A 24,663-nucleotide genomic window follows, 5' to 3' on the forward strand; every position below is an offset into this window, starting at 1 on the left:
TGTAAAATTGTTTGCTGAGAATCAAATGACTTAAAGGGAAGCAGACCTATCTCAATGCAAGTGGTCTTTCCTCATATACTAATCCACTGTTGCAGATGCGTGTTCATCTGTATCAGTTTTGGGGTCAGTTAAAGGCAAAGTCCACTTTATGAAAGCAATTATGAGGTTAGTGTACCTCTCTTAAAGCTAAAGATAACAGTGCTAATCCCCTTGCTTCATGATTCTAGCAGCCATGTTGAAATAAATCTCACTGGAACGTAAAAGCTCCAGGAAACATCCAGCTATTCCCCAACTCCGCTCCACTATTAATCACTTCTGTGTTTTGGAGTCTTCATTTTGCATGGCTTTAAGTGCAAGCTGCTCTTGTTTACAAATATTGATTATGCTAAAAGCAGCTTATAACACATGCAGATTCTATTACAGGGTGGATTTTCTCTTCAGCTTGTAAATCAGTCAGCTGGAGATGAATGAATGTCATTTGAGACAGGGACAAAATGTTTCATTGAAACCACATAATCAAGTTTAGGCAGTTGGAGTTGTAATTCATTTACTGAGCTGACTGAATTTAGAAACATAGCCCCATTACTGATACCTTTATATCTGTACAACAGACCTGGGTGAAGATATATTTGAATGACATTCAAATATTTTATTTTCCCTTGTTTATCTTGATGGGACACCACGAGATAATTCATCCCCTGGGCTTCTCCTCAGAGGTTGATTTTCTTCATGTAGAGGGTATGAACATGATGTCACAACCAAAGTCAATAAGGTTTAATTCACTGAGTGGCACAAAAAGGGTTTAATGAATAGAAGCTTGAACACAGGCAGAAACATGAAAGAAACAAAAAAAACATATAAAATGGGAAAGAGCTAATGTTAGTCACTTATTCGTTTCAACTAACAACCAAATACCTACAGTAAAAAACAATATGTAACCGCATGTTGTCATAGAGCAGAAATTACATCACATTTTCATATTAATATAACACTTACACTTTCCCGTAAAACCGTGGCTGTAAAGCTGTGAATGGAGACCTTGAAAAAGCAGTGACACAAACCAAGAATCAATTTTGGGTAAGCTACAGTTAATAGCCAAATCATTCACTTTCCTTCCTTTTAACACCTGTTTGTAACACACATTGTGTCTATCAGGCAAGACACCATGCAGAATCAGAGTCACTGACCTTCATTTACAACCAATATTTTTACGTCTAACATGTCTTGCTTATCACTGCTTTTCAGCCACTGGTAGGCAACCTGTCAGGCAGCTCATGGAGTAGTTAAAATTACTGCCCATATTCATTTAAATGTAACACTATACAAACACATTTTTATGTAATTCTCGCTGTCCTGAATCTTATTTTTTGTTGCTGGTTTTTCATTGACCAGTAAGTTAACAGTCATGGCTAAATAACCTAGTACGGTAGCAGATGCAGATACTGTAATTCACTATGCTTTATACACTTGTGTGTGTGTCTATGTGTCACTTTTAAGTTAATGGTAAGTTAACGGTTTATAGTTTCATGCACATGCTTAGTAGCAGTTACACATACATCACTGCTGTTGCTTGTTTGGACTGGCATGCAGGTTGACTTTGACTTTCACATATTTATTTCAATATAGCACTTCTTACAAATATCTTATGTAAATGCTCTTGTTTTCTGTTGCTACTCTTTCATTTACTGGTAAGCTGACAACCAAATACATACAGTCTAGTAGCTTAGGTTACATGCTTGGGTGCTCCTTTCTGTTAATATTGTAAAAGGCAAAATAAAAAAAAGTTTAACCACACATCAAGACTTTTGATTGCTTTCAGGGTTTTAGCTGTACTTCCCAAGCATCAGAATTGGGTAGCCTACATATAAATGACAAAACGGCTAATTCCTGACCACACAATAGTGTCTATGGACCACTGTTTTTTTTGGTAAGTTGCTGTGAGGATCTCTGGTGAGATTAATTTAAGCCTTATCGATTGTTTTAATGACAACTTTGCAGTTTTCCCTTCAAAATGCAGCATCATTGCAGAATGATTTGCCACTCATTCCTAAATGAATGATGGAGCATATTCCAGAGGGAAAGTGTTGTCAGTGCATACCCTCTATAATTCGACTGACTGCTCGCTAAGCCTGTCAAGCCTTAGCATGTAATATATGCTAAAGACAGATTCAGGTTGACAGGTCTACCTTTTGTGGTTATGGCTGCTAAGCTACGATTGGTTTAGTGAAAAGTCAATTCCCTCAAACATACCCAACTACTATTTCACCCATGTCTGCTGCATGATGGTGTCTCTTTAACTCATCATGCCATCTTTTTCCATACTATCTTCCCCATTTCCTCCCATCATGTCCTCCGCCTACATCCCCTTCCCCCCGGGGTCTGGAACGGGTCAACTACCCGCCGTGTGGTCTTTGCCCCCTGTGGTAGGTATTTCCATTCCCCAACGGACACTAAGGAGCTGCTCTACGATCCAGCATCTGTGATGAACGGCGACACGCTTAAGTTCTGCCTGAAGGAGGCCTGGTGCAAGTTGTCCTTCTTCGTCCTCTCCTTCTTCTACTATCTCTACTGGTGAGCAGGCAGTATGGGGGAGATAACTGGATTGCATGTCAAGAGATTACATTAATCTGATTAAAACAGCTACAGCAAAAAACTGAAGCTTTAAAAAAAAAATTAAAAATCAGGCCGGGGTTTGAAGGGAAAAATGGAAAACAGGGAAATGGAAAATAAAAGATTCCAATCCTGTTTCTATAACATTTTGTGGTATTGGAAAATATTGAAAAATGTCCTTAACTGAAATTTTTCCCCAGCTCTGATGACACAATCATCAGCAAGTGAGTGCAAATCACTGAATAAAGTAACAATTTCTCTGACAAACACATGCAAATACTCACTTTAAATGTGTGCCACATATTAGGTTAACTATCACGCCCCCACCTGCTAATGCATGTGATGTTGAGAGAATTTGATTCTTTACTTCATTGACAAGCACTACCTTAATGCATAGGACGATAGAAGATGGAACCTCTACAACATGCTTTGAGTTGTTTATGTGTTAAGAAGTTTCAGACATTATTCACAGAAACAGTTGCAGAACATCTTTTTAGGCCATGTATTCTTTTATCACTTGTCCAACATTTGATAATATTTGTAATGAAATGCTGTATTTTTCTGTGATAAGAATGTACTTTTATAATCTTGTTTCTTTCCCTGTCTAATGATCTTGTTATTAATGACTGTGGATTCTTGTTCCATGTGTCATGTGGGTGCTGCAGTGTGTGGAACCTGGAAATATCCCTCTAATAGGTCTTATCACTGGAAACACTTAAAGGTACAATCCTTATATTTTTGACATTTTACTGTATGGTAGCAAATGGAGGCAGAATAGCATCTTTTAAACTCCCAATACAGTCTCATATATTAATGTGCCATTAAAGGCTATTGTGGATGTATAGACATAAACTACAAATAAGATCAACATTTTTTTTTTATTTTTGTGAGACCAGACCAGTGATTGCAATATTAACACAGAGTTGTTCTTTTATGTGTGTGATAATGCAGTGATTAATCATTTAACACTTACCTGGAGGTCCCACACTGATGTAGCTTTTAGAGCTTTTTATTGTGCTTTTAATATATTTATCACAGCAATACTACACAGGTGGAAAAGCTATAGGATGCACACTCTTTGTTAATAGTTTTATTATTACCTGGATGTAAAATTAAATTAGGTAATTTGGGATTCTTAGATGCCCAATGATGAAAAATTACAATCTTGTTAATTTGAATATCTTTAAGAATAATTCAAAGCTGCATGAGTACATCTATAATAGATAAATTTTGCAATTACGTTTTTAAAAGATTGCATGTAATTTACTGCCTCGTGTAAAATCTTCCAAAAACTGTAATTTTCAACTAATAGGAGCATTGTTCTTTACTATTAGTGACAAATATTAGCAATAGAAAAGTTTTTGGGTTTTTTTTTCCCCAAACAATATGCCACCCACAGATATATTAAGATGACAGAATGCTCCCTCCTGGCATGGTAACAAAAGTAAGACAAGACATTTAAAAAACAAAGAACAAAACAGCTATTAATTTGTACTCATATCATATCCATTCTCATACCAGTGCTTACATCTTTCAGTAGAAAAACTCAAGTCAAGACAGATTTGGAGGTTTTTCATGTTTTAGCCCATTAATTTAGTTAATCCTGAGATTCTGGAGGTTCTATTAATATAATGAGATGCAGATTTAAGGACTGCTACTTTCTTGGACTAATGAAAAACACATTTTATACACACCTAAAAGTACAAAATAGTGACAGTACGCATGTGTCAATCAGATAAATAGGCAAGTGTGTTTCCATAAACATATTTAATGCTCATTTTGAAATAATGCATAGGAAAATATTGATGGAAATGGGAAAAAAACTGAAACATTTTCAGAATTTTGCAAAATAGTCACTTAAGGTGTCTTTTGACTTTTATTGCAAAACAGTAGATGCACATGGAGTAAGCGGAAACCCTTGGTAAACATATGATTGAAGATCTTCCCAGTTATTTCTATAATAGTAGTCTATATTAGTAAAACATGTCTGGTACAGCAGGTCGTGTAGATCGATGGAGAGACTGAATTATTCCTCTTAACTTTCTTTACCATGAAAAATTAACCACAGCCATCTCAATTTCTGTTTAGAAAACAATAACATGATGCTTTGCTTCTTCTACTCTGTTAACTGCAGGCATGTCCATAGTCGCTTACAGCACCACCTGCTCACAACAAAACATAACCTAACTTATTACATCATGGTGTTTTTTTGCCAAAAGTTGGCTTCAAATTTGTGGATACATAGCTATATCTGTCATTGAACTCCCAGTAAATCCAAGATGGTGCTATCAGGCTATATCACAAATTAGACAGCCTTGACCTGCTGTGTACTGGCAGGACTGTGCCAAATCTACCATATTGGCAGTGCTCTACATAGATCACAGAAGCCATGAACCTGCAGGCATTAGAATGCCTGTGTCTCAAACAAGGTTATATCACCCGAGTAATTCCTTGGATGATTAAACAGTGTCTGCTCCATTGGTGGAACAGTTCAATGCCTTGTTTACAAGAAACTACAAGGGGAGAAATGCAGGTTACTCACTGAAAAGAAATGAAAAAAATAAGTCGCAGCAGGGCATCATTCATATGATCTGTAATTAGTGGGCTAAAACATATGAAATCCTTATTATAGCTGCAGGTCTTTACGGTATCAATAACTGACTCCAGTCGTAAGCTTGGTGAGGTGTAGTATAAATAAGACAACAGCATCAATAAAAGTTACTCAAACTAAACAGAATTAGTTTTAGTAGTATAGTATTTTTATAACTCCATATTTTTGGAGAGAATCAAGAGGAGGGTTTGTCCTGGTGAGTACATTTTTGAGCGGTTGCGGACACTGGGCCTTCATCTCAAGTTTAAGTCATCTTGCTTCTTCATCTCACCCCATCCTGTCCTCTAGCTCATAACGGGCTGATGTGCTGTTTTACAGACCACTGACAGCAGCAGCAGGAGGAACAGCAGCGAGGTATTCTACAACGCAGGGTGATGGTCGATTCACTTTCAGTTTAAGTTCAACTGAGATAGTACTCTGTCAACCCTACATATTAGGGCTTTGCCATGGTAACTAGACAACAAAGATTAAAGAGTAGCTGAATTTTTTCACATCAAATTTGGACCACTTAGTTATGACATGACTGCCTACCAATAACTTGCATGGAATATACTACTGTGGAAAAATCCAATATTAGGTTTGCTGGTTAGGTAAAGTTCTAATGACCACAGATATGCATTTCTCAGCCTCTATATCACGATACAGTCTGGATACATGTGAAGCATGAACAGCAGTAATCATACACGTTTCAGGAAAAGGCAGCTTCTATAAACCAAAGTGGTAGTATTTTGTGTCACTTCCCTTTATACCTAACATGACCTTAACCCTTTTGTTCAGACAATAATAGGTTTATTTCATTAATTTTATGTTGTTTTATGCCAGGTTTATTCAACACATGCCAGATGTTTCTGTTTTTGTTGCTTCTCGTCATGGGGTCAGGGGTCACACTAAATAGTGACTTGACTGACAGTCCATTTAGTTTTTGTGTCTTGAGGCTGTGCATACATTTCCTGTATTTTGTTTTTGTATCTGAAGATAAGAGACTGAGAAATAAATATTTATGTTCATTTTAGCCCTGAAAAAACAACAAATCCAAAGGTTGCCAAGATTTTTACACAGTACTGTACACAGTATGTTCCATTTGTTTTTGTTCTTTTTTTATTGGCAAAGATATCCTTTTGTAGCTTTCTGTAACTGAACCAGAAGTCCAAGACATCTAAAAAAAGGTTTTCTTACAAATGAACCAACCAGACCAAACAATCTTTGTGTGAATAAAGTCCTGAATTTGTTTGCTATGGTCTCAGTTTTTCAAAACAAACACCTTTCAGGCAAAAGTAGAAATGGAAGCTTTTTTTTTTTTTTTTTTTTTTTTTTTTTTTACACATTTTAACAATGATATTCAACATATTCCAGAATTAGGAAATGTATCTGAAACTATCTATTTAACCAAAAAGTAAAATATTCAGGCCCAGCTTCACTAAATACAGTGTTTTAACAGCTGTTACTTGTATTTTATAAATAATTTAATACATTATTTTTGTCCAGTTGAAAATTCCACACATCAAATGGTCAGCCAAGGCACTGCTGATGTAGATGAGTTTGAAGTTAAAGTGAATCCACCTGAAACCTGCTCCATGGGGCTTGCGTTTGTTTTCTTGCCTTTTTGACACCAAACCCTCCTTTTCCACTGTTCCTTGAGACCTAAACACAATCCAGCCTTGCCTGCTCGCATCTGTGACCTCAAGATCCCTCACACCATTGCAATAAATCTTACTTGAAAGATACCCCCCCATACACACACACACACAGGCACAAAATCCCATATATGCACATAATGGAATTGTGCATGCTCTCACAGACACATACATGAACACAGAGCTCCACCTGAGTGTTCACCTCAACACCTGGGTGACAGGTGATTTAAAATCCTTTTTGGTTGCTCAGTGGAGCTGAACTGGTGCAGATGATCCAATGGAATTGCTCTATAACTCTTGATTTTGGCCATCTGGGCACAGCAGGAGGACAGAAGCACAAGCCCAAAGGGCATCCAACAGACTGCTACATAAACACATCAACTCTTTTGAAAGCCTTTAAATAAATCTATTCATCAATATTTTAGGAATTATTTTACATAAATCTTAAATGCAAAGCAGTTAAAAATTCAACAGGCCTATGTAAGAATGTAGCGCTTGTGTGCTCATGTGATGTTTTAGTCGGAGTCTGTTTCACGCTGAGAGCCGGTGTTATGTTGATGTCAGCCAGCTCCATGTCTAAGCCAAGTCTATTGTTAGACTGATGTCACCAAGTGGTCTCCGGATTATCAATTGACATGTTGGCTTTTTGGAACTAGAAGTGGCCATAGTTGGGCAAGTGGATGGAGCTAGGGAAGCATGAGGACTGGTTGGTGAGGAAACACTAGGTGAAATTACTGACACAGCTAAGACTAAACATAATGAAAGATATGGTTAAAACAATTTTATTAGTCCAATTTAATCATAACTACTAGATTTTTTTGTCAGTACAATTTATTTTGCAACCCTGGCTTCCACGTGAGCTGTGAAACACATCTGTTTTCAAAGCCCAATTAGTGAAAATGGATATGAATGCCCTCTATGATCATTGGTGCAGAAATACACCTTTGCCCATAAAGTTGGAATAAAATATTTGTACTTCTTCTTGTGAAGTGATTGTGACAATGTGTGATTTATTCTTGATAGACAAAGACCTAGGACTCGGTATGTTATCATTGCTCCTGGTTAGATGTGATTACTGATGTGTATAAATAGGATACCTAACTATTACAGCTTTATTACAATGTAAATTATGAAAGGACCTTTAGACTTATTAGAATAAATGAGACCAGAATGACTAGAAACTATGTGTTTACTTGGAATTTTTTGGAGGAGTTCAGTGTCTGTAAAGCACCAGTGGTATTACACTTGAAGGTGTCTTGGATTCAGATTCAAGCTGTGGTTTTATACACCTTGATGTCTGATGGTGTTGCATATTATTGCTCCTGTAGACAAGCATGTCCTATATGTAGAAGTCCCAGTGCTGGTTGTTTTTATGGATGCAGATAACTGAGAAAGTCGTTAGCTTAGAGATGGAATTAGATAATGGCAAGAAACACCGGCACTACCAGCAACAACTACAATACAAACCTCACATAAGCACATGATCGTGATTATAATGTAGATATAGACATTTTAAAATGTAAAATAATGTCAACGCAATAATAAATCCCAATCCACTGCTCAGCTTTTATTCTGTCTTGGCCCCCTGTGAGCTCTGTGCTACAGTTCCTCCTGGACCTCGCTGATAATGAAGCCCTGACTAACTAATGGAGTTCCCCTGAGAATGTGACCTTTTACCTTCACCCCTCTCTCTCTTCCGTTCTCTCCTCCTGAACCTGTCGTTTTTCGTCACAGGGATGCTGTGTGGAATGCGATGCACACTAGTAACAACCATTTCTCCCCTTTGCAAGATGCATACAGGTCTCCTGTCTTTTCTCAGCTTGGTTTTTTACCCTTCCTGACTAAAATACCAGACCTTAGCATGTTGGATGCTAATATCTGTGTGCTAGTTTAGCCTTATTACTGTGCTACTTGTTCCTCCCAGGCATGTAAATCTGTCCTTCTGGTTTAGTCCCTCTCTCTCACACACATATACGCAAGGGTAACCTCGGCTCATTAGCTAAACAGATGTTAAACGCTAATGAAACATGAAATAAGCGACATCTGTCTTAAAATCCAGAGCTTGACATAAAATGTTAGCATCAGGCAGAGACAAATTATGGCATTCATTAAACTCTTAAAGCTGCGGTGTTGATACTTTTCTGGTGTCTCTGGGAATGTATCAAGTGGTCTGAGATAAAACCAGAATTGTTCTGTGGTCACTGTTTTTGGACTATCACTGACAATATAAACCCCAGATTTTTGTATATTTAGATGACTGCATTTTGGAATAATGCAATTTGCAGTTCCAACAGAGGTTTTAATTAAAGTAGAAGGAATCTTGCACCAATCTTTCAGTGAATGCTTAAGCTCAAACTGTAGCTTTTACAAAAAATTTCAAGCATTTTGGGCCTATATGGCGCTTACTCCATTTACAAATTCTAGCTCTGTACCTTCATGCTGTATTTTAAATGACCTTTTTTTTTTGTTTTTTTTGAAGCATAAAGAAAAAAACTGCCCACATTAAATGTCATCAATAACAACAAGTGTACATCTCCAGGAACATATTTCTATAAACTTAATATAGATAATTAAATTATACAAGAAATTGCTCGGCTCTTACATTTGAGGAAACGCTCTGAGAGCAAAGAATACATGACATGTAACAAAGAACCTTGCAGCAGTTATGAGTACTAAAACACATAAAGAGCGTGTAACATGTCTTTCTGTGAGTGTTTCACCTCACACATTACATCCCGCTCACTAATTAAGCTACAGTAATTGGAAGTTGCCTCATTATCACAGGTGACTTCTGTGTAATAAGGTGTCATGTGCTCACCCCTGATTCACTCAATACCTCAGGGTGTAGAGTTTGACATTCATAATACAAATCTAGGTCCAGTTTTTACAGCTGGCCAAGTCTATGGCCGTTTTTCAGTATGCGTACTTATCTGTTCTTTTGTCCTTGCAATCTCGTGAAATGTCATCAGTCCCAGCCAAGTATTGTTACATTTAAAAGATGGGATGGAATGCCCAGATGTCGTTCTTGTCTGCTAGCTTAAACCAAGGATGCACTGGTTGGTGACATGTGTAGACTTGGCTGGCAAATATCCCAAGATGCATTTCATGCTACTCTCGAAGGCAACTGCGGCTTCTGTGACAACTTACCTCAGAAAGATTTTATTGGGTAGATGACTGTCACCAGATGAAGTGATACAATGTTGGAACACGCATAAGAGGCAGAACAGTGAGAAATACATCTTTATTATCATGACATGATTGAATGAAATTTGTTTATAAAGTTTTGAAGAATATACAAAATATATAAAAATATAAATGACATGTAAATAGTTGTACAAATATACTGAAATCAAATCCTGTAACATATGTATTGTGATAGCTTGTGGAAATAGGGAGGCGATATACCACAGGTGTCAAACATGCGGCCCGGGGGCCAAATTCGGCCCACCAAAGGGTCCAACCTGGCCCATGGGATGAATTTGTGAAATGCAAAAATTACACTGAAGATATTAACAATCAATGGTGTCAAAATCATTTTAATTCAGGTTCCACATACAAACACATACAGTCCAATTGGATTTCAAATGAGTCAGACCAGTAAAATATTGTCATAATAACCTATAAATAATGACAACCCCAAATTTGCTCTTAGGTTTTTGGTGTAAAAAAGTAAAATTACATGAAAATGTTTACATTACCAAACTATATTTGTACAAAAAATGTGAACAACCTGAACAAACGGAAATGCCTTAAGAAAAGTAAATGCAATTTTACCAATATCACTGGTCTGCAAGGAAAAGGCTTCCAGAATAAAAGTAATGAAATTTTACCACATGAGAGTCACTGATAAAGAAAAATCAAGTAAAAAATGCTGGTTGGCTTAACTTTCCAAGATACAGCCTTGGGTCAAAATATGAAATTCAAGAATTAATGAGAGAATGGGTTTGACTCAAAAGGAATATTTGTCTCAGAGCTACAAGATCTACTTCAAAACACTGTCTGCACATGAGAATACATTCACTTTACAGGTTCTATTTAGTGGAAGATTTATAAAACTATTATATAAATGTACATAAACCAATATATATGTGTAATAATACTTAATCATATACCTTGAAAACATCAGCAAACTGGCACTTTTGTCATTTATTTTCCAATTAATCTTATTAAAATACGTAACATTTAGCACATTTAATCTCTGAAGCAAATCATTTCTAAAAAATTGTAGACCAGTGTATTCTGCCTGTTATTAAATGTTTTGTGCGATTGTAATGCACATGGGCAAATGATAAACTGATAAACCGAGGCAGAATATTGTTAAAATTACACTTGTTTTTCTTAAGACAATTCAAGTTGTTCATGTTATTCAGATTTTTAAGGAAACTTTGTAGATATAAACCTGATCATAATATAATTTTACTTTTTTCACTGTTATTATTTTACTGGTCCAGCCCACTTGTGATCAAATTGGGCTGAATGTGGCCCCTGAACTAAAATGAGTTTGACACCCCTGCGATATACAATACAGCAGAGCCAGGGAGGAAAGTTCACAAGCATGCAGCCATTCCAATTACAGAGAGACTTGCATTCTTAAGAGGTCAGTCTTTGGGACCATTCTTACCAAGACCGTACTCGCCGAGTTTGCAAGACCATACTCAGCGAACTTGAACAAATAAAGACCAAACCTGCAAAAGTGCAGCTGATTATGACATACATGTTCAAGGTTGAATTAAAGACAGGTACATGAACTACTTTACAAACACAAATCATAACTCAATATCACTGTCAAAGAGAGATGATGTTGTTATGAGAGAGTATGTTTCCATAACTTGATTTAACCATGATCTTTTCCTAATGGTAACCAGTTGTTTTGGGGCTTTAAGGTGCAATAACACTGTAGTGTAAAATATTCAAAGAATTCAATTACATTGTATTTTCAATTTATGAGTCAGTCATAATTTTCTAATGGATTACGTACAAATTTCATGCAACGGCGGTTACAGCCATTACTTCTAATTAGATGACTAAGAAAATCTTTATTCTAGCTTACTTCAGTAGCGCAACCATATTAGAAGCCTAGCTATCTTTTGCTTTGAGGCAGTCTGCTAACTGCACCGCACCAAGTATCAGCACAACACAGATTTCGGCAAAATCTCATCCAACAGTGGTTGAATGTGATATATTGCACCTTTAAACCCAACCAAACTTTAGGTATATGCATACGCTAAAGCTAACTGTGATGTTGTACATTTTAACCTTATCTGCAGTATTTTGCATGTCCAGTATTTTGTGTAAAATTCTGTAATTGTGTATGGATAGACAGTTGTAGTGTAATTGTGGTAGAGAAGTTATACTAATAAGACAATCAAAGAATGCTGTCCGGAATATTTTGTAAGATTGACCATTAACTAAACTCAATACTCTAATTTAGCTATATTAGCAAATTTAACCTTAAGCCAGTATTTCATCACAATCCATTCCATCAGCTAGCTTGTTATGTAGCCTATGTATATATGACATTAAGTCATCATTTGACTGTTATCTAATTTGATCAAACACAAGTCTACGTTAATATTCAATAATTTGGTGAAAGGAAAGGCAACGCACTGGTAAACCGTGGTAATGTAACATTTTCCAATTACCTAGTGAGCTAAGTAGTAACAGCTTCTTTACAGACTGTCTTGTCAGACAACACATGCTAACTTAAACCACAGCTCTGATGCAGTCAAGGTTGTGGGTCATTTGTACAGGCTAGAGATGAAATGTAATCGTTGGATACAGACATTCTAGACTGATAACAGCATTAAACTAGAATTAAATCACGACTGTAATTGCTGAATCAGTCTTTAAGAGCTGAGAGAAATGAAATACTTAAAATATAGAGAATAATACGCATTAAACGTAATATAATAAGCAAAGTGAAATGTATGAGTAAATGTCATCGTTAGACTTGAAACTACCTACTAAAATATCCCTGGAAATCTCAGGAAAAGGAAATATGATAGTGAAATAAACACATTGTGAGAAATATTCATGAAACAGCATTTAGCTAATTAAATAGTAATATCATTTTTTCTCATAATGATGCAGCCTTAAGGCTTAGATTACTCCTTGCTGCAGTATCTCATATGACAAGTCATATTTTAGCATATATTACATTTTGTTAATGTCTAATTAGGATGTGAACATGTAGGGGCTGTAGTTTAAAGAGCTACAAGTCAATCTACTAATGATGAAGCCAGCGCTCAGAGGGTTTTCATACGAAGAGGTCGAGTCTCCAAGGAGGAACCATCCCTTCGCAGATTGGTCTCTCTCAGCACATACATCCCATCCTGTCTTTCGCTCTGCATTAATTTCCTGCCAGTCTGTTTCTCTCTGTCCATGGATATTCATGAGTCAACACAGTGAACTCGTAGTCCTCTCACCAGCAGAGGTGCGAGGAGCTGGGAAGACACCTCGGGGATGAACGCGAACGTTTGAAATCATTAGTTACTGTCAGCAAGCGGCTGATCTGTTTGTGTCAAGTCACAGCTCACTGAGTTAATTCCCCAATCTGCTGCTGTTCCTACCTCCAATCCCTTATTATTTTTCCTTCCACAGGTGAATGACATTGACTGTTGGTATTTTTTTGTGTCGATGCTTTATGTAAAGAAAAGCGTTTTCTGCTGCAACATGCTTTGGTCAAATTACCAAGCCACTCTGCAATATATATGTGTTGTTAACAGCTTCTATACATGCTCATTGCATTACATGATGCTCATCAGCTTTTACTTTTTATTTTGCATTTTCAGCTGCAGTTTTTTATTTCCTCCACAGCGGCAGTTTACTCTGCTAAATGATAGAGAACAGGACAAACATGCCAGGAAGGATTGTTTTACATTTTTAGGTCATGGTAAAATCCTAAAAATGTAAAATGCTCATTAAAGATTTACAGAAACAGTGAAGAGCTGATAATGTAGTGTGAACTTACTTTACAGTATCAGTGTCTTTAAGGATTCAGTGCAATGATGTTTATTATTTTAAACTTGTTTAGCTTTCATGGCTTTTGTTTAGCTTTAATATATAGATAGATTATACATAGAACAAAAGTTCTATGTATATTATTAAAACAGGTCCAATAAAAATAACAGTAAGAACATTGTGCTGTTGCTGTATATTGCAATGTTTGACACAGTTTAAAACAACCTTGACAAATGGTTAGTTATTAATAGGCTGTGATGTGAGTTGATATATCAGATTGTTTATGACGGAACGAGAAGCCTCTTGGTGTATTTGTCATGAATTCTTGCCACAAATTGAGCACTCAAGTGTTTCTGCAAAAACAAACAGCCAGAGGAAGTGACAGTACAGTAATTTGCCTGTGCATAACTAACAACAGGTACCAGCTGTTTGTTCCTCAGCCCCCGCTGCCTCTGTAATAAACAGATTACAGATGTATTATCAGTGAAAGCGTTACATTTTTCTGTATAATATGAACATTTTAGCTCCAGGTCTCAGTCTTCTTTTGTGCCACTTGTGATTTGACTTTAAATAATTTCTATAAAGAATCTTATTTTCGCTTCAGTCTTAAGTTCTTACCTATTTTTTTCCATGTGCAACAAAATCCAATGGAAGGTTTTGTGACAGCTTTCAGCTCCTTCTATTGAACTTGACAAGTTTATAAATTATATTCTCAGATAAAAGCCAGGAGTCAAGTACAAATTAGGTCTTTAATGAAAGCCGGTGTGGAGTTTGGTAGGAACAAATAACCAGCATTTCTCAACGACAGGCCAGAGACATACATAAACTTCTGGTACCTGTTGTGTAATGTCCTGCCAATTAAATACAATATTTGCTTCTATAAGTTCTTGATAATACATTCAGCAATATCATGTGGTAACAGGGATATGGTTCAGCCTCCCCACAACCCTCTTGAGGATAAAGCAGTTTGGAAAATGAATGAATGCACAATATAATATGAGCAATATCTGCTTTCAACACGTCTATCTCACTCATCTAAAGTAATTTTAGTCCGGTTTCAGGCACTGCAGGTGTGTGACACTTGTAGAAACTTAGAAGTATGACAGGAAGACAGCATTTACTCAATAACATCTCTGTTAACTCTATAACAGCAAGCGTATCATACATAAGTTTTGAAGCCCTCTACATGATCAGTGTGATTTTTTTTTTCTTGAAAAACCTGATGTATACAATTAGATACATGCAATACACAGATAATCCACCAGGGGGAGGAATTTGTTCACCAGAGGTCTTTCCAGTGACACTAAACAGTTGTCACTGATGAGGAAGGAGGCAGAACTTTGCCAGTTATGAAAAGGAATTACCAATTTATTAGACATCTTTGTGTTATGTTATGTTTTTGTTTGTTAGTTCTAAATAATTAAATGCGTAATTTAACATTTAACATTATTGTATTTATTAGCAGGAACCATTGATTCAATCACATGTGTTCACGATCCTGCATCATCATCTGTTCATGCAATTCTCAGATATTAGGTTTGACCAAAATAGTCACCAAAATCCAATTCATCCTTGAGTCCAAGTGAACGCTTGGGCTAAATGAGGAAAAAACACATTAAACACAGTAATAAGAATGGACTTTTAAAAGGTCGCAGCAATATTTTGATGGTCCCAGTTATTTGCATTAAATTGTTTCAGTTTATTCTTGGCTCAAAGAAAATGTTTGCACTTAATTTTGTGGAATTTTTCTTTAAACGTAGTGGCGGTGGACTGAAGGACAGGCACACTTTCTCATAGAAAAGTTCTATAGACATACTTAAAAGTGACAGTTAAAAAATACATTTTATTAAAGCTTCAATTAAAATGTTTACAGAGTTTTTTTTATAGTTGTTAGAAACCAATATTTACGTCATATAAACCCATCCTAAAGGGGCCTGAAACACCAGCATTACCATTATTGTACTATTAGTCCTCTGGCTGCTTGGACATACACTTGACCATAATGCACATACCTTTGACCTGACTGAACGGGCACATTCACTATACTGTAGACATAGTTGTCTTGATGAGAGGAAAACATAAAAAGCACAATTCAGCCTTTAGGAAACAGTGTATTTCTGTACACAACATTTAGTCTGAATAATGCAATTATGACAGAGGCTTCAAAGACATGTCACATCCAAAAGTTTGCTGTCAGCTACTGAGATGAATATGTTTTCGGAGTTTTCATCTCTCAAGTAGACAAACAAACAGAAATGAGGGAGCAGATGAGACAGCACAAATGAGATGAATCACGGGGAAAACTAACTATGGATCAATGAGATGTTTGAAGCCACACACACACAGACACAGACAGAGTGTTGGTTAGCCTTATTCGACTGCGTCACGGCTTCAAACAGAACCTTAGATGAATCTTATGTAATTTTTCCTCTGTCACCTTCTTCCTGCTGGTCCAATCACAGAGGTGTTGACTCATGTCTTCTCTCCTGTTCCCTCTTTCTTTCTTCTTTTTCTTCTTGTGTTTCAGTATGATCTACTCCTTGGTTACCTCATAACAACTGACTTAGCAGCAAAAGGAGAAAAAGCCCTCCTGGTTACACGCTTATGAACCACAGACTGACTCAGTGCAAAAAGACTACATGTTTTAAGAAGAAAGGCAAAGAAAGATCTGCTCTGTGGGGGAAGCCAAACAAAAAATATCTGGTCTGGGATCAGATTTGTTTCCACTGAACTAAGACGGGTGTGTTTTCTGCTCGACTGTACATAAAAACTGAAGATTAACACAAAAAACCCCGAAAAACTACTGTTTACAGTTTGACTGGTCGTAGCAAGACCTGAGTTCATCACTGCCTGGCCAACGTTTGTATCACACACCAACACACACATATACACCACACACACCCTCCTCCTCTGGAGTAGCAGTAGCAGGGCCATTAAAAGCCCAGTGGTGTAAGAGGAGGAGGAGGAGGACGGTGACGATGAAGAGCACAGTAGCGTTTGCACAGTTTCGTCTCAGGCACAGCATGGTGAAGCACTGTCCAGCCCAGCACAGACCAGCTCACCGACCCTCAGTCATTCCTCCTCGGTGCCTCACCTAAAAACGTAGCTTCAGCGGTGAGCGAACGAGGGTAAAACAGGACGGACAGATGGACAGATCACACTGTACAGAAAAAGAGAAACACTCTCTGGAGAGGAATAGAAGAAGAGGAAGAAGCACCAGAGCAGCCAGTTCTCTCTTCATGGTGTTTTTTCTTTACATTAACATTACGTGAATGGCTTTTGTGACGTGTGCATTTTGGTGTATTCTTTAACAAAAGGCATTTCCAAACTGAATCTTACAGCTAAAGGTTATCCTATACAGAAAATGCCTCCTTAAGTGTCGTCCTAGTGTTGTTCTCTTGTGGGAAACTTTTCTAAAAATTGAAAAACAGAAACCCGGTGAAGCTTTTATAGTAGAGGAGCACATTCTTTGCACAAATAGTGTCTTTGATCTTGCACAATACTCGCAATATTTGGCTATTTAGGAGTAGAAATCATTTATGATAGTCTAGCCACACAGGTGACGGTCTTCCAACATGTAAAGAACTATCCGACCCTGCTCAACAACGGGGAAACAATGTGAATCTTTTCTAGAGAAACCGCGGACCAAATGTTGTCTTTTCATCATGGGAATGAATTTATTTATGTCCAGCCTATTTGTGAGATACTGAGGGCTCGACCCCACGACCCATCTTAAACTAAAGAGTCCTCTTTTCTAATGCGAACGCTGGCATCAAAAGGCAGCGGGTTGTGATTATGAGAAGGATTCCCCGTATTAATCTGTTCCAATGAATAAGACTGTAGCATAAATATTGGAAAAAGGAAGTTCACAAGTAATTTTCATATGATTTCTATGGATATGTAGATGTACTTAACACCAGGCCAGAAAAAATCTGTTCATTTCACATTATTATTATTATTATTATTATTATTATTATTATTATTATTTTCTGATTGTTAAAAATTTCCTTGTTTTAACAAGTTATTTTCATGGTATTAAATTATTATTTATTATAGAATATTTTTGCAGGAAAATATATACTCATTTGGTTATTGGGGGTGGCTGTGGCTCAGGTGGTAGAGTGGGTCATCCAACAACCGAAGGGTTGGCGGTTCAAATCCCGCTCTGTCCTAGTCAGTTTGTTGTGTCCTTTGGCAAGACACTTCACCCTCCCTGCCTCCAGTGCCACCCACACTGGTGTATGAATGTTTGGTGGTGGTCGGAGGGGCTGTAGGCGCAAATTGGCAGCCACACTTCTGTCAGTCTGCCCCAGGGCAGCTGTGGCTACAAATGTAGTTTACCACCACCAGAGTGTGAATGTGAGAGCGAATGAATAATGGGTCAATAATGTAAAGCGCTTTGGGTGTCTAGAAAAGCGCTATATAAATCCAATCCATTATTATTATTATTATTTATTTTCATGTTATAACAAGATGATTGTCACATCATAGGAGGATTTTTTTTCCTGCAGAATAACAAGATATTTTTGCATTACAAGATGTCATAACAAGATGTTCAAAAAAAAAAAAAAAAAAAAAAAAAAAAGAAAATATCTCAACACTGTAACACCATATTTCCATCTTATACCTGGATGGTTTTCTTGATTAATCAAGATATGGCCATGTTAGAGCTAGGTATTTGCAATTTAACAGTATGATTTTTGTATTGTGATAGGGTATTTTCACAGAAACACATTTTCATATTATTCCAAGTTACTATCATGGTATAAAACAATATTTTTCATAATATGACATGATATAATATAATATGGTATTATAATGTTATAGCAAGATGTTTTAACAGAAGGCCAATTGTAACATTCACTGCCTGCCCAAAACAAAACTCCTGTGTTTTGTTGGACCATATTTAGCAATGTTGCAATATTTATTATTTATTTCCCCCCAGAGTTGCATTAATTTTTGTCCCAGAACTTGTATTTATGATGGAGAGTCTGACCACTGTGTCAAGTCTTCTCCATCCCATCCCAAACATTCTCAACTGGGTTCAGGTCTGGACTCTGTGGAGGCCAATCCATGTGTGAAAATAATGTCTCATACTCCCAGAACTACTCTTTAACAGTTTGATCCAGGTCAGTTCTGGTGTTGTCATCTTGGAATATGTCTGTGTCATCAGTAAAGATAAAATCCTGTCCTAGTTATTCTGTGTATTCAGGATCAGCAGACACTTAACCTTACTGAACCTAGACCTGACCAACTGAACCAACCCCAATTTATAGCACTACCCCTACAGGCTTGTACTGTAGACACTAGGCATGATGGGTAATCGCTTCTTCCACCTCTCTTCTCACCCATCACTCTGGAACAGAGTCAATCTGGACTCATCAGACCACATCACCTTTTTCCAGTGTTTCCCAACCTTTTTTGGCTTGTGACCCCATTTTGACATCACAAATTTCTGGCGACCTCAGACATTCAAAACAGAGACTTTTTTTTTTGGCTAAAATTAATTTGTTTTTGATCATGTAATAGTTTGCTATACTATGTTGCAAATAAACATTAATTTTAAATGACATTTAGTCTATATAATGTATATTATTATGGACGGAGGCAGAAAAGCCAGGTGTAGATTACTGCACAAAGTGAGAATTTTATTTTCCATGGTCAGGATATGTACAGTCAGTCCAGCTTGTATTTACAAGGCTGACATTTAATACTGTACAAACAAGAACTCAAACTATGAATTATGAAAGAGCTGCAGCATCTGAAACCGACCACAATGAACATTTGAAAGATAAACAGTACCACAGTGCTTCAGCTTCACAGTTTGTCATGTCTTTTATGTATTGAGATTGTCTCTCTCAACTCACCATATATTTTTTATTAATGTGGTTTTATTTTTATCAATTACTAGAAAATTCAAGCGACCCCATTTGAATTCCAGGAAACCCTACGTGGGGTCCCGACCCCAAGGTTGACAAACACTGCCTTTTTTCCATTGAAACAGTACAGTCTTTATGCGCTTTATCAAACTGATGGTTGTTAAAGACACGCATCGGTTAGGGTTAAGGAATTTGTTTCAGCTAAAACATTCACTGATCAGCCATAACATTCTGACCACTGACAGGACACCTGGTAATAACACTGATTATTATTTAATTACAACTGCGCCTTTATTTGGGTTTGATTTTTTTTTTTTTTTTTTTTTTTTTGGGTCAGGCTGTGTATTTTTATACAACAAGATCTTATTGAGACATTTTGATGTTATAATAAAATATTATTGTGTTACAATAAGATGTTTTCACACTGTAACAGGATAATTTTCTAGCATAACAAGATTTTTTCATGTTACGATATATTATGCTATAACGAGAACTAGCCGTACTTATCACACACAATATAAAATCATTCAATACATTTTATTGTGTATGTGGTTTTAAAATGAAAGTGTCTTGTTATAACATGAAAGCTATCTTGTCTCAGCATTAACCTCTTTGTGGAATGATGTGACACTAATTATTTTCTCTGGCCTGGTACTAACACACTTCCATAGATTTCTGTCACTGAATAATCACTGTCCCGGTTTATTAACAATAGTAAAAACATGATTTTAAGAAAGTTTTAATAAATCTGGATCCCCTCCATGGAGAGATCAGTGGTCAACAGTCAGGCTCACAGGATTATTTGCTGTATTTCACACACCAGGTTGGGTTTGGACCTGTTTCCTTCACATGTAGCACAGTTTTTCCAGGCACCAGGACCTTCTTCAGATCTTCACCATCACCGTGTTTGGTAGAAGCCATTGACTGAAGGATCTTATAGAAATGCCTGACCCTTGTTGTTTTCTCTTATTCTAATTCAAGCATTTTATATCCTTACTGTGTATGTGACCAAACAAGTTGAATTTAGATATTGTTTATGAAATAAAGTATTTTAAAATGAAGTGTGTGATGTTTTTATGATATTTAAGATAAGCCCAGTGCATATTAATAAACACAATATGTGGCAATACGCAAGATTATAGCCAAGGCTAATTTCCATCTTTAGTCCCTACATAAAACAGCATAGTTCACCTAAAACAGTACAATCCAGTGTAGTCATTCAACAGACAAAACACATCATACATTTACGCTACATTGTACATAACATACATACATACACACAATTTTAGAGTGAAAATGACTTTATATGAGATTGTGGAGGCAGGTTTGATTGTTCAATAACCATGATTTTAGATGTTTAGTGAATGAGCTGAGGGTGGGCAGTTAGTGTTTTTCATCGCAATGTATCAGTATCTATATCAGAACAAACTTTGCTCATTTGAACATGAAATGAAATAAAACTATGTATTTTGGGCGGGATTAGAAATACCGGCACTGCTGGTGCTCTTGTTTTCCTACTACCGGCATGTTATCTCAATGGCGAATTTACCTACTGGCACCCTTGTAAATCTTTTTCGGGGGTGGGGGTAGCAAGAGGGTCATGATGAGGTGAGGGGGCATTTGTTCAAAAAAGGTCGAGAACCACTGTCTCACAGTATAGTTAGCAGACCTGCAAAGTCCGTTTTCATATGCTAATTGAGCGGAGAAACGCAAGTACTACACCAACTGCATGAGATATGGATGTTCTTATATTGAGGTCACAACCTTGTGTTAGTACAAGGTATCACAGCAACACACATCAGCCAGACTCCGACTCCTACAATGGTCACTAACAGGCTAAAAGATTTTCATAAGACCTATATGTAATAAGCAACAATAGTGGATTTAGCGGGGAATGTAGTCTTCAATACTTGTTTAATATCCCAGATGTTAAGTTTCTAGCTTTGGAAAAGTTAAAAACACAATACCCATGTCTAAGGTTTGAGGACGTCTACTGTAGGACTTGCTGATTAGCTTCCATATACACACTGTTTCAGTATTTTCATTTGTTCTGAAAGCTTGACAGGCCTCCTCTGCCTTGTTACAAAACAAAGTTTTGCTAGGGTTTTCAGTTGATTTAGCTGCTGTCTGGGTTCTACAGCATTTTCTCAAGTTTGTGAAGGACTAAAGTGCATCAGTACTGTCTTTACCAGCATATATGCAATAGATACAAAAAAGTTACAAAAAGCTTAACATTTTCAAGCAAAACATCTTTCTCTGATAAACAATAGAAATTCCTTATCTGCAGCATCCACAAGGTCTCATAAATACCTGTGACGGTGACCATTTTCACAAACCAGAATAGATAATTAGCATTGCGCCCTCATTATACATCTTTAATTGAGATGATTTTCTCTACCATTTAACGCCTCATAATACGGACCTGACAAGGTGATCCAGGCCTGTTTCCATACAGACCCCACTTTTTGTCTTATGTGGATGACAGAGAATCAACAGTTGTTGTAAATTCTACAGTGCAGCTCACAGTAAGGACAGAATGAGTGACATACAATGATTCAATGAAAGTTTACAGGAGGTTGATGTGGCACAGCTGGGGTTACATGAACAAGCTGCTGTAAAGTAATGCATGCACTACAGTCTGTGTTTCTGGACAAAATGAAGGAAATGTATGTGCTTTGACAGTTCACTTACCTGATGAGTTAGACCTTTTCATTCTCATCAGGTCTGTCAATTAGCCTGCTAATGACGCCAATTAACACTAATTAGAGTGACTATACTTATATTCTTTCCATTTACCTCTTATTAGCGTCAAATATATATATTGTCATTAATCATGTATCTGAAGTTGGAGTTCCATGTAAAATTGTTTTTCAGCAGTGTGGTTGGTGTTTTTAGCTAGTTAGTGGTAGTGGTCACTTGTAGGTCGAAAAAATAATATGGTGATGGACAGATTGCAAACTTGAATGACACTAACAAACCAATGGATGATGACATGGTGACGATGTGAACATAAAAGTTCTATTAACGAATGTAAAGTCACTTCTTAAAAAACATCTTGTTACACATCAGAGTTTTTATCCCTCGGCCAAGGGGTATTGTAATAGTTTTGTCGTCTGTCTGTCCATTCAATGATATAATCGCATTATCTGAAGAATGCATTGAGATATCTGCACAAAATTTATACCGAAGATGCATCTTGGCATGGAGCAGAGGCCTATTGAAAATAGGTCACCTTGACCTACTTTTTCAAGATCAAATAGCCTTGTGCCTTGTGCAGTTGTAATATCTGAGTAAGTTAAAATATAAATATGTATGTAATAAGTTTTACACAGCGACATTGTAATCTAAATTTTAGGGCAGTAACTTTCAACAAAATCTTACACTATATTTGGGGGGGATATTACAAGCGCACAGCATGTTATGTTCAGAATTAGTACCACCACCAATGAAACTGGGCTGGCCTCATTGTTCTGCAGAAATCTGATTCCTGCAGGTAATGCTTACTGAAAACCATTCATGGTCATGCACTTTTCATATTAACTTTGCTTTTTTCATTTCCTTTTTTCCGTATATACATTGCCATGATGAAGATTTACATAAAAGCCACTGTGGCAGCAGGAAAAGCAGCATTCTCACATTCCAAGTCATTAAAAATTATAAATACATTATTATGTCTTGTGCATGTGTGTTTAATGTATTATAAACTAGACCTTCATAGAAAGTGTTACCAAAATAATAATAATAATAATAATCAAAGAGGTGTCCATGGGTACCTTTCTGAATTCATTCATTTTCTGAACCCGCTTTATCCTCACTAGGGTCACGGGGGTCGCTGGAGCCTATCCCAGCTACATAGGGGTGAAGGCGGGGTTCACCCTGGACAAGTCGTCAGTTCATCACAGGGCTACCTCTCTGAATATTTTTTTTTTTAAACTGTGACATTTAAACTATGATTATATTCTTAAAATAATCAATGAAATTGACAAAAATGCTCAAAAATAATTAGCAAATGGGCAATCCTCCCTCCTGAGTTTGGGAAAGGTAGATGATTGTTGCCAGAGGTGGATATTGAGGCCATGGACTTAAAATGACCAGTCTTTTACTGATTGTGTGTATGAGTGTGTGTGGTGAGTGTGTCTAAACTGAGGCCGACAGACACTGACAGTCCGGTGACAGCCTGTCTTCCCAGTGTGCACCTGGGTGCTGTCCACAACTCTGCTTCATCTTTCATCATAATTAAACCTGGAACACATTGCTGACCTCTTGGCCCTTCGCTGTGTGTGTCTGTGTGTGTGTTTTCAGAGATGTGTTTGGATTATGCATCCCCCTCCTCTCACCTCCTTCTGTTTCTGTTCGCGTTTCCCCAAATCCTTGCCAGCATCCAGCTCTCCTCTTAAAGCTGTGAAATGACACTGAGCTCTTGTCCTGCGGCTCTGGCACACTGCGCTCAGCCGTCTGGAACCTGAGGATTGTCTGTAAAACTCTGTTGCTTCAACTTTTCACAGCAAGGGAGGCAATTTTAATCTCACTCTGCGTGGCACCGAAGCTCACTCATGCATACAGCTGCTTTTTCCAAGTGGAGGGGCAGAGAAAATAGGAACTGTGACTCATGGGGAGTTCTAACGCACTTTTCCAAACTGTGAATGTATAGGATGGTGAGTCAATTTCAATCTAAACTCTTCAAGGTAGTTTTAATTGCTCTTAGAAAAAAAATTGTTTATCGCTGCTTTTTTTCACATCACAATTTGATTAGATAAACATTGTCGGTCCTTGGAAAAATTTGTTGAGTTGAGAGAGTGCATAGTTGCATGGCTCTATTTTTGAGATGTGTGACATTGAAGCTGGAGGCAAATTTATTAAATTGATTGGATTTGAGTTTTGTAGTGACTGGCAGAATTTTATCCATGTTTGGGGAGCATTTAGTTGATAGCCTTTTATGTTTTTGCTTTTATTTGGCTAAAATTGTGTA

General features: G+C 37.0%; 1 protein-coding gene across 1 annotated transcript in view; it reads left to right on the forward strand.

Moving 5' to 3' along the window:
• The window catches only part of cnih3 (cornichon family AMPA receptor auxiliary protein 3), a 131,080-nt gene extending 113,631 nt beyond the window's left edge, over positions 1-17,449 (forward strand). The window contains 4 exon segments of the mRNA XM_030128581.1: positions 2,428-2,571; positions 3,276-3,331; positions 5,540-5,575; positions 16,343-17,449. Coding sequence (XP_029984441.1) covers positions 2,428-2,571; positions 3,276-3,303 — 172 coding nt within the window. The 3' untranslated portion in view covers positions 3,304-3,331; positions 5,540-5,575; positions 16,343-17,449.
• Positions 17,450-24,663: the final 7,214 nt, after the last annotated feature.

This window comes from Sphaeramia orbicularis, chromosome 24, assembly GCF_902148855.1.
Source record: "Sphaeramia orbicularis chromosome 24, fSphaOr1.1, whole genome shotgun sequence".
NCBI lineage: Eukaryota > Metazoa > Chordata > Actinopteri > Kurtiformes > Apogonidae > Sphaeramia > Sphaeramia orbicularis.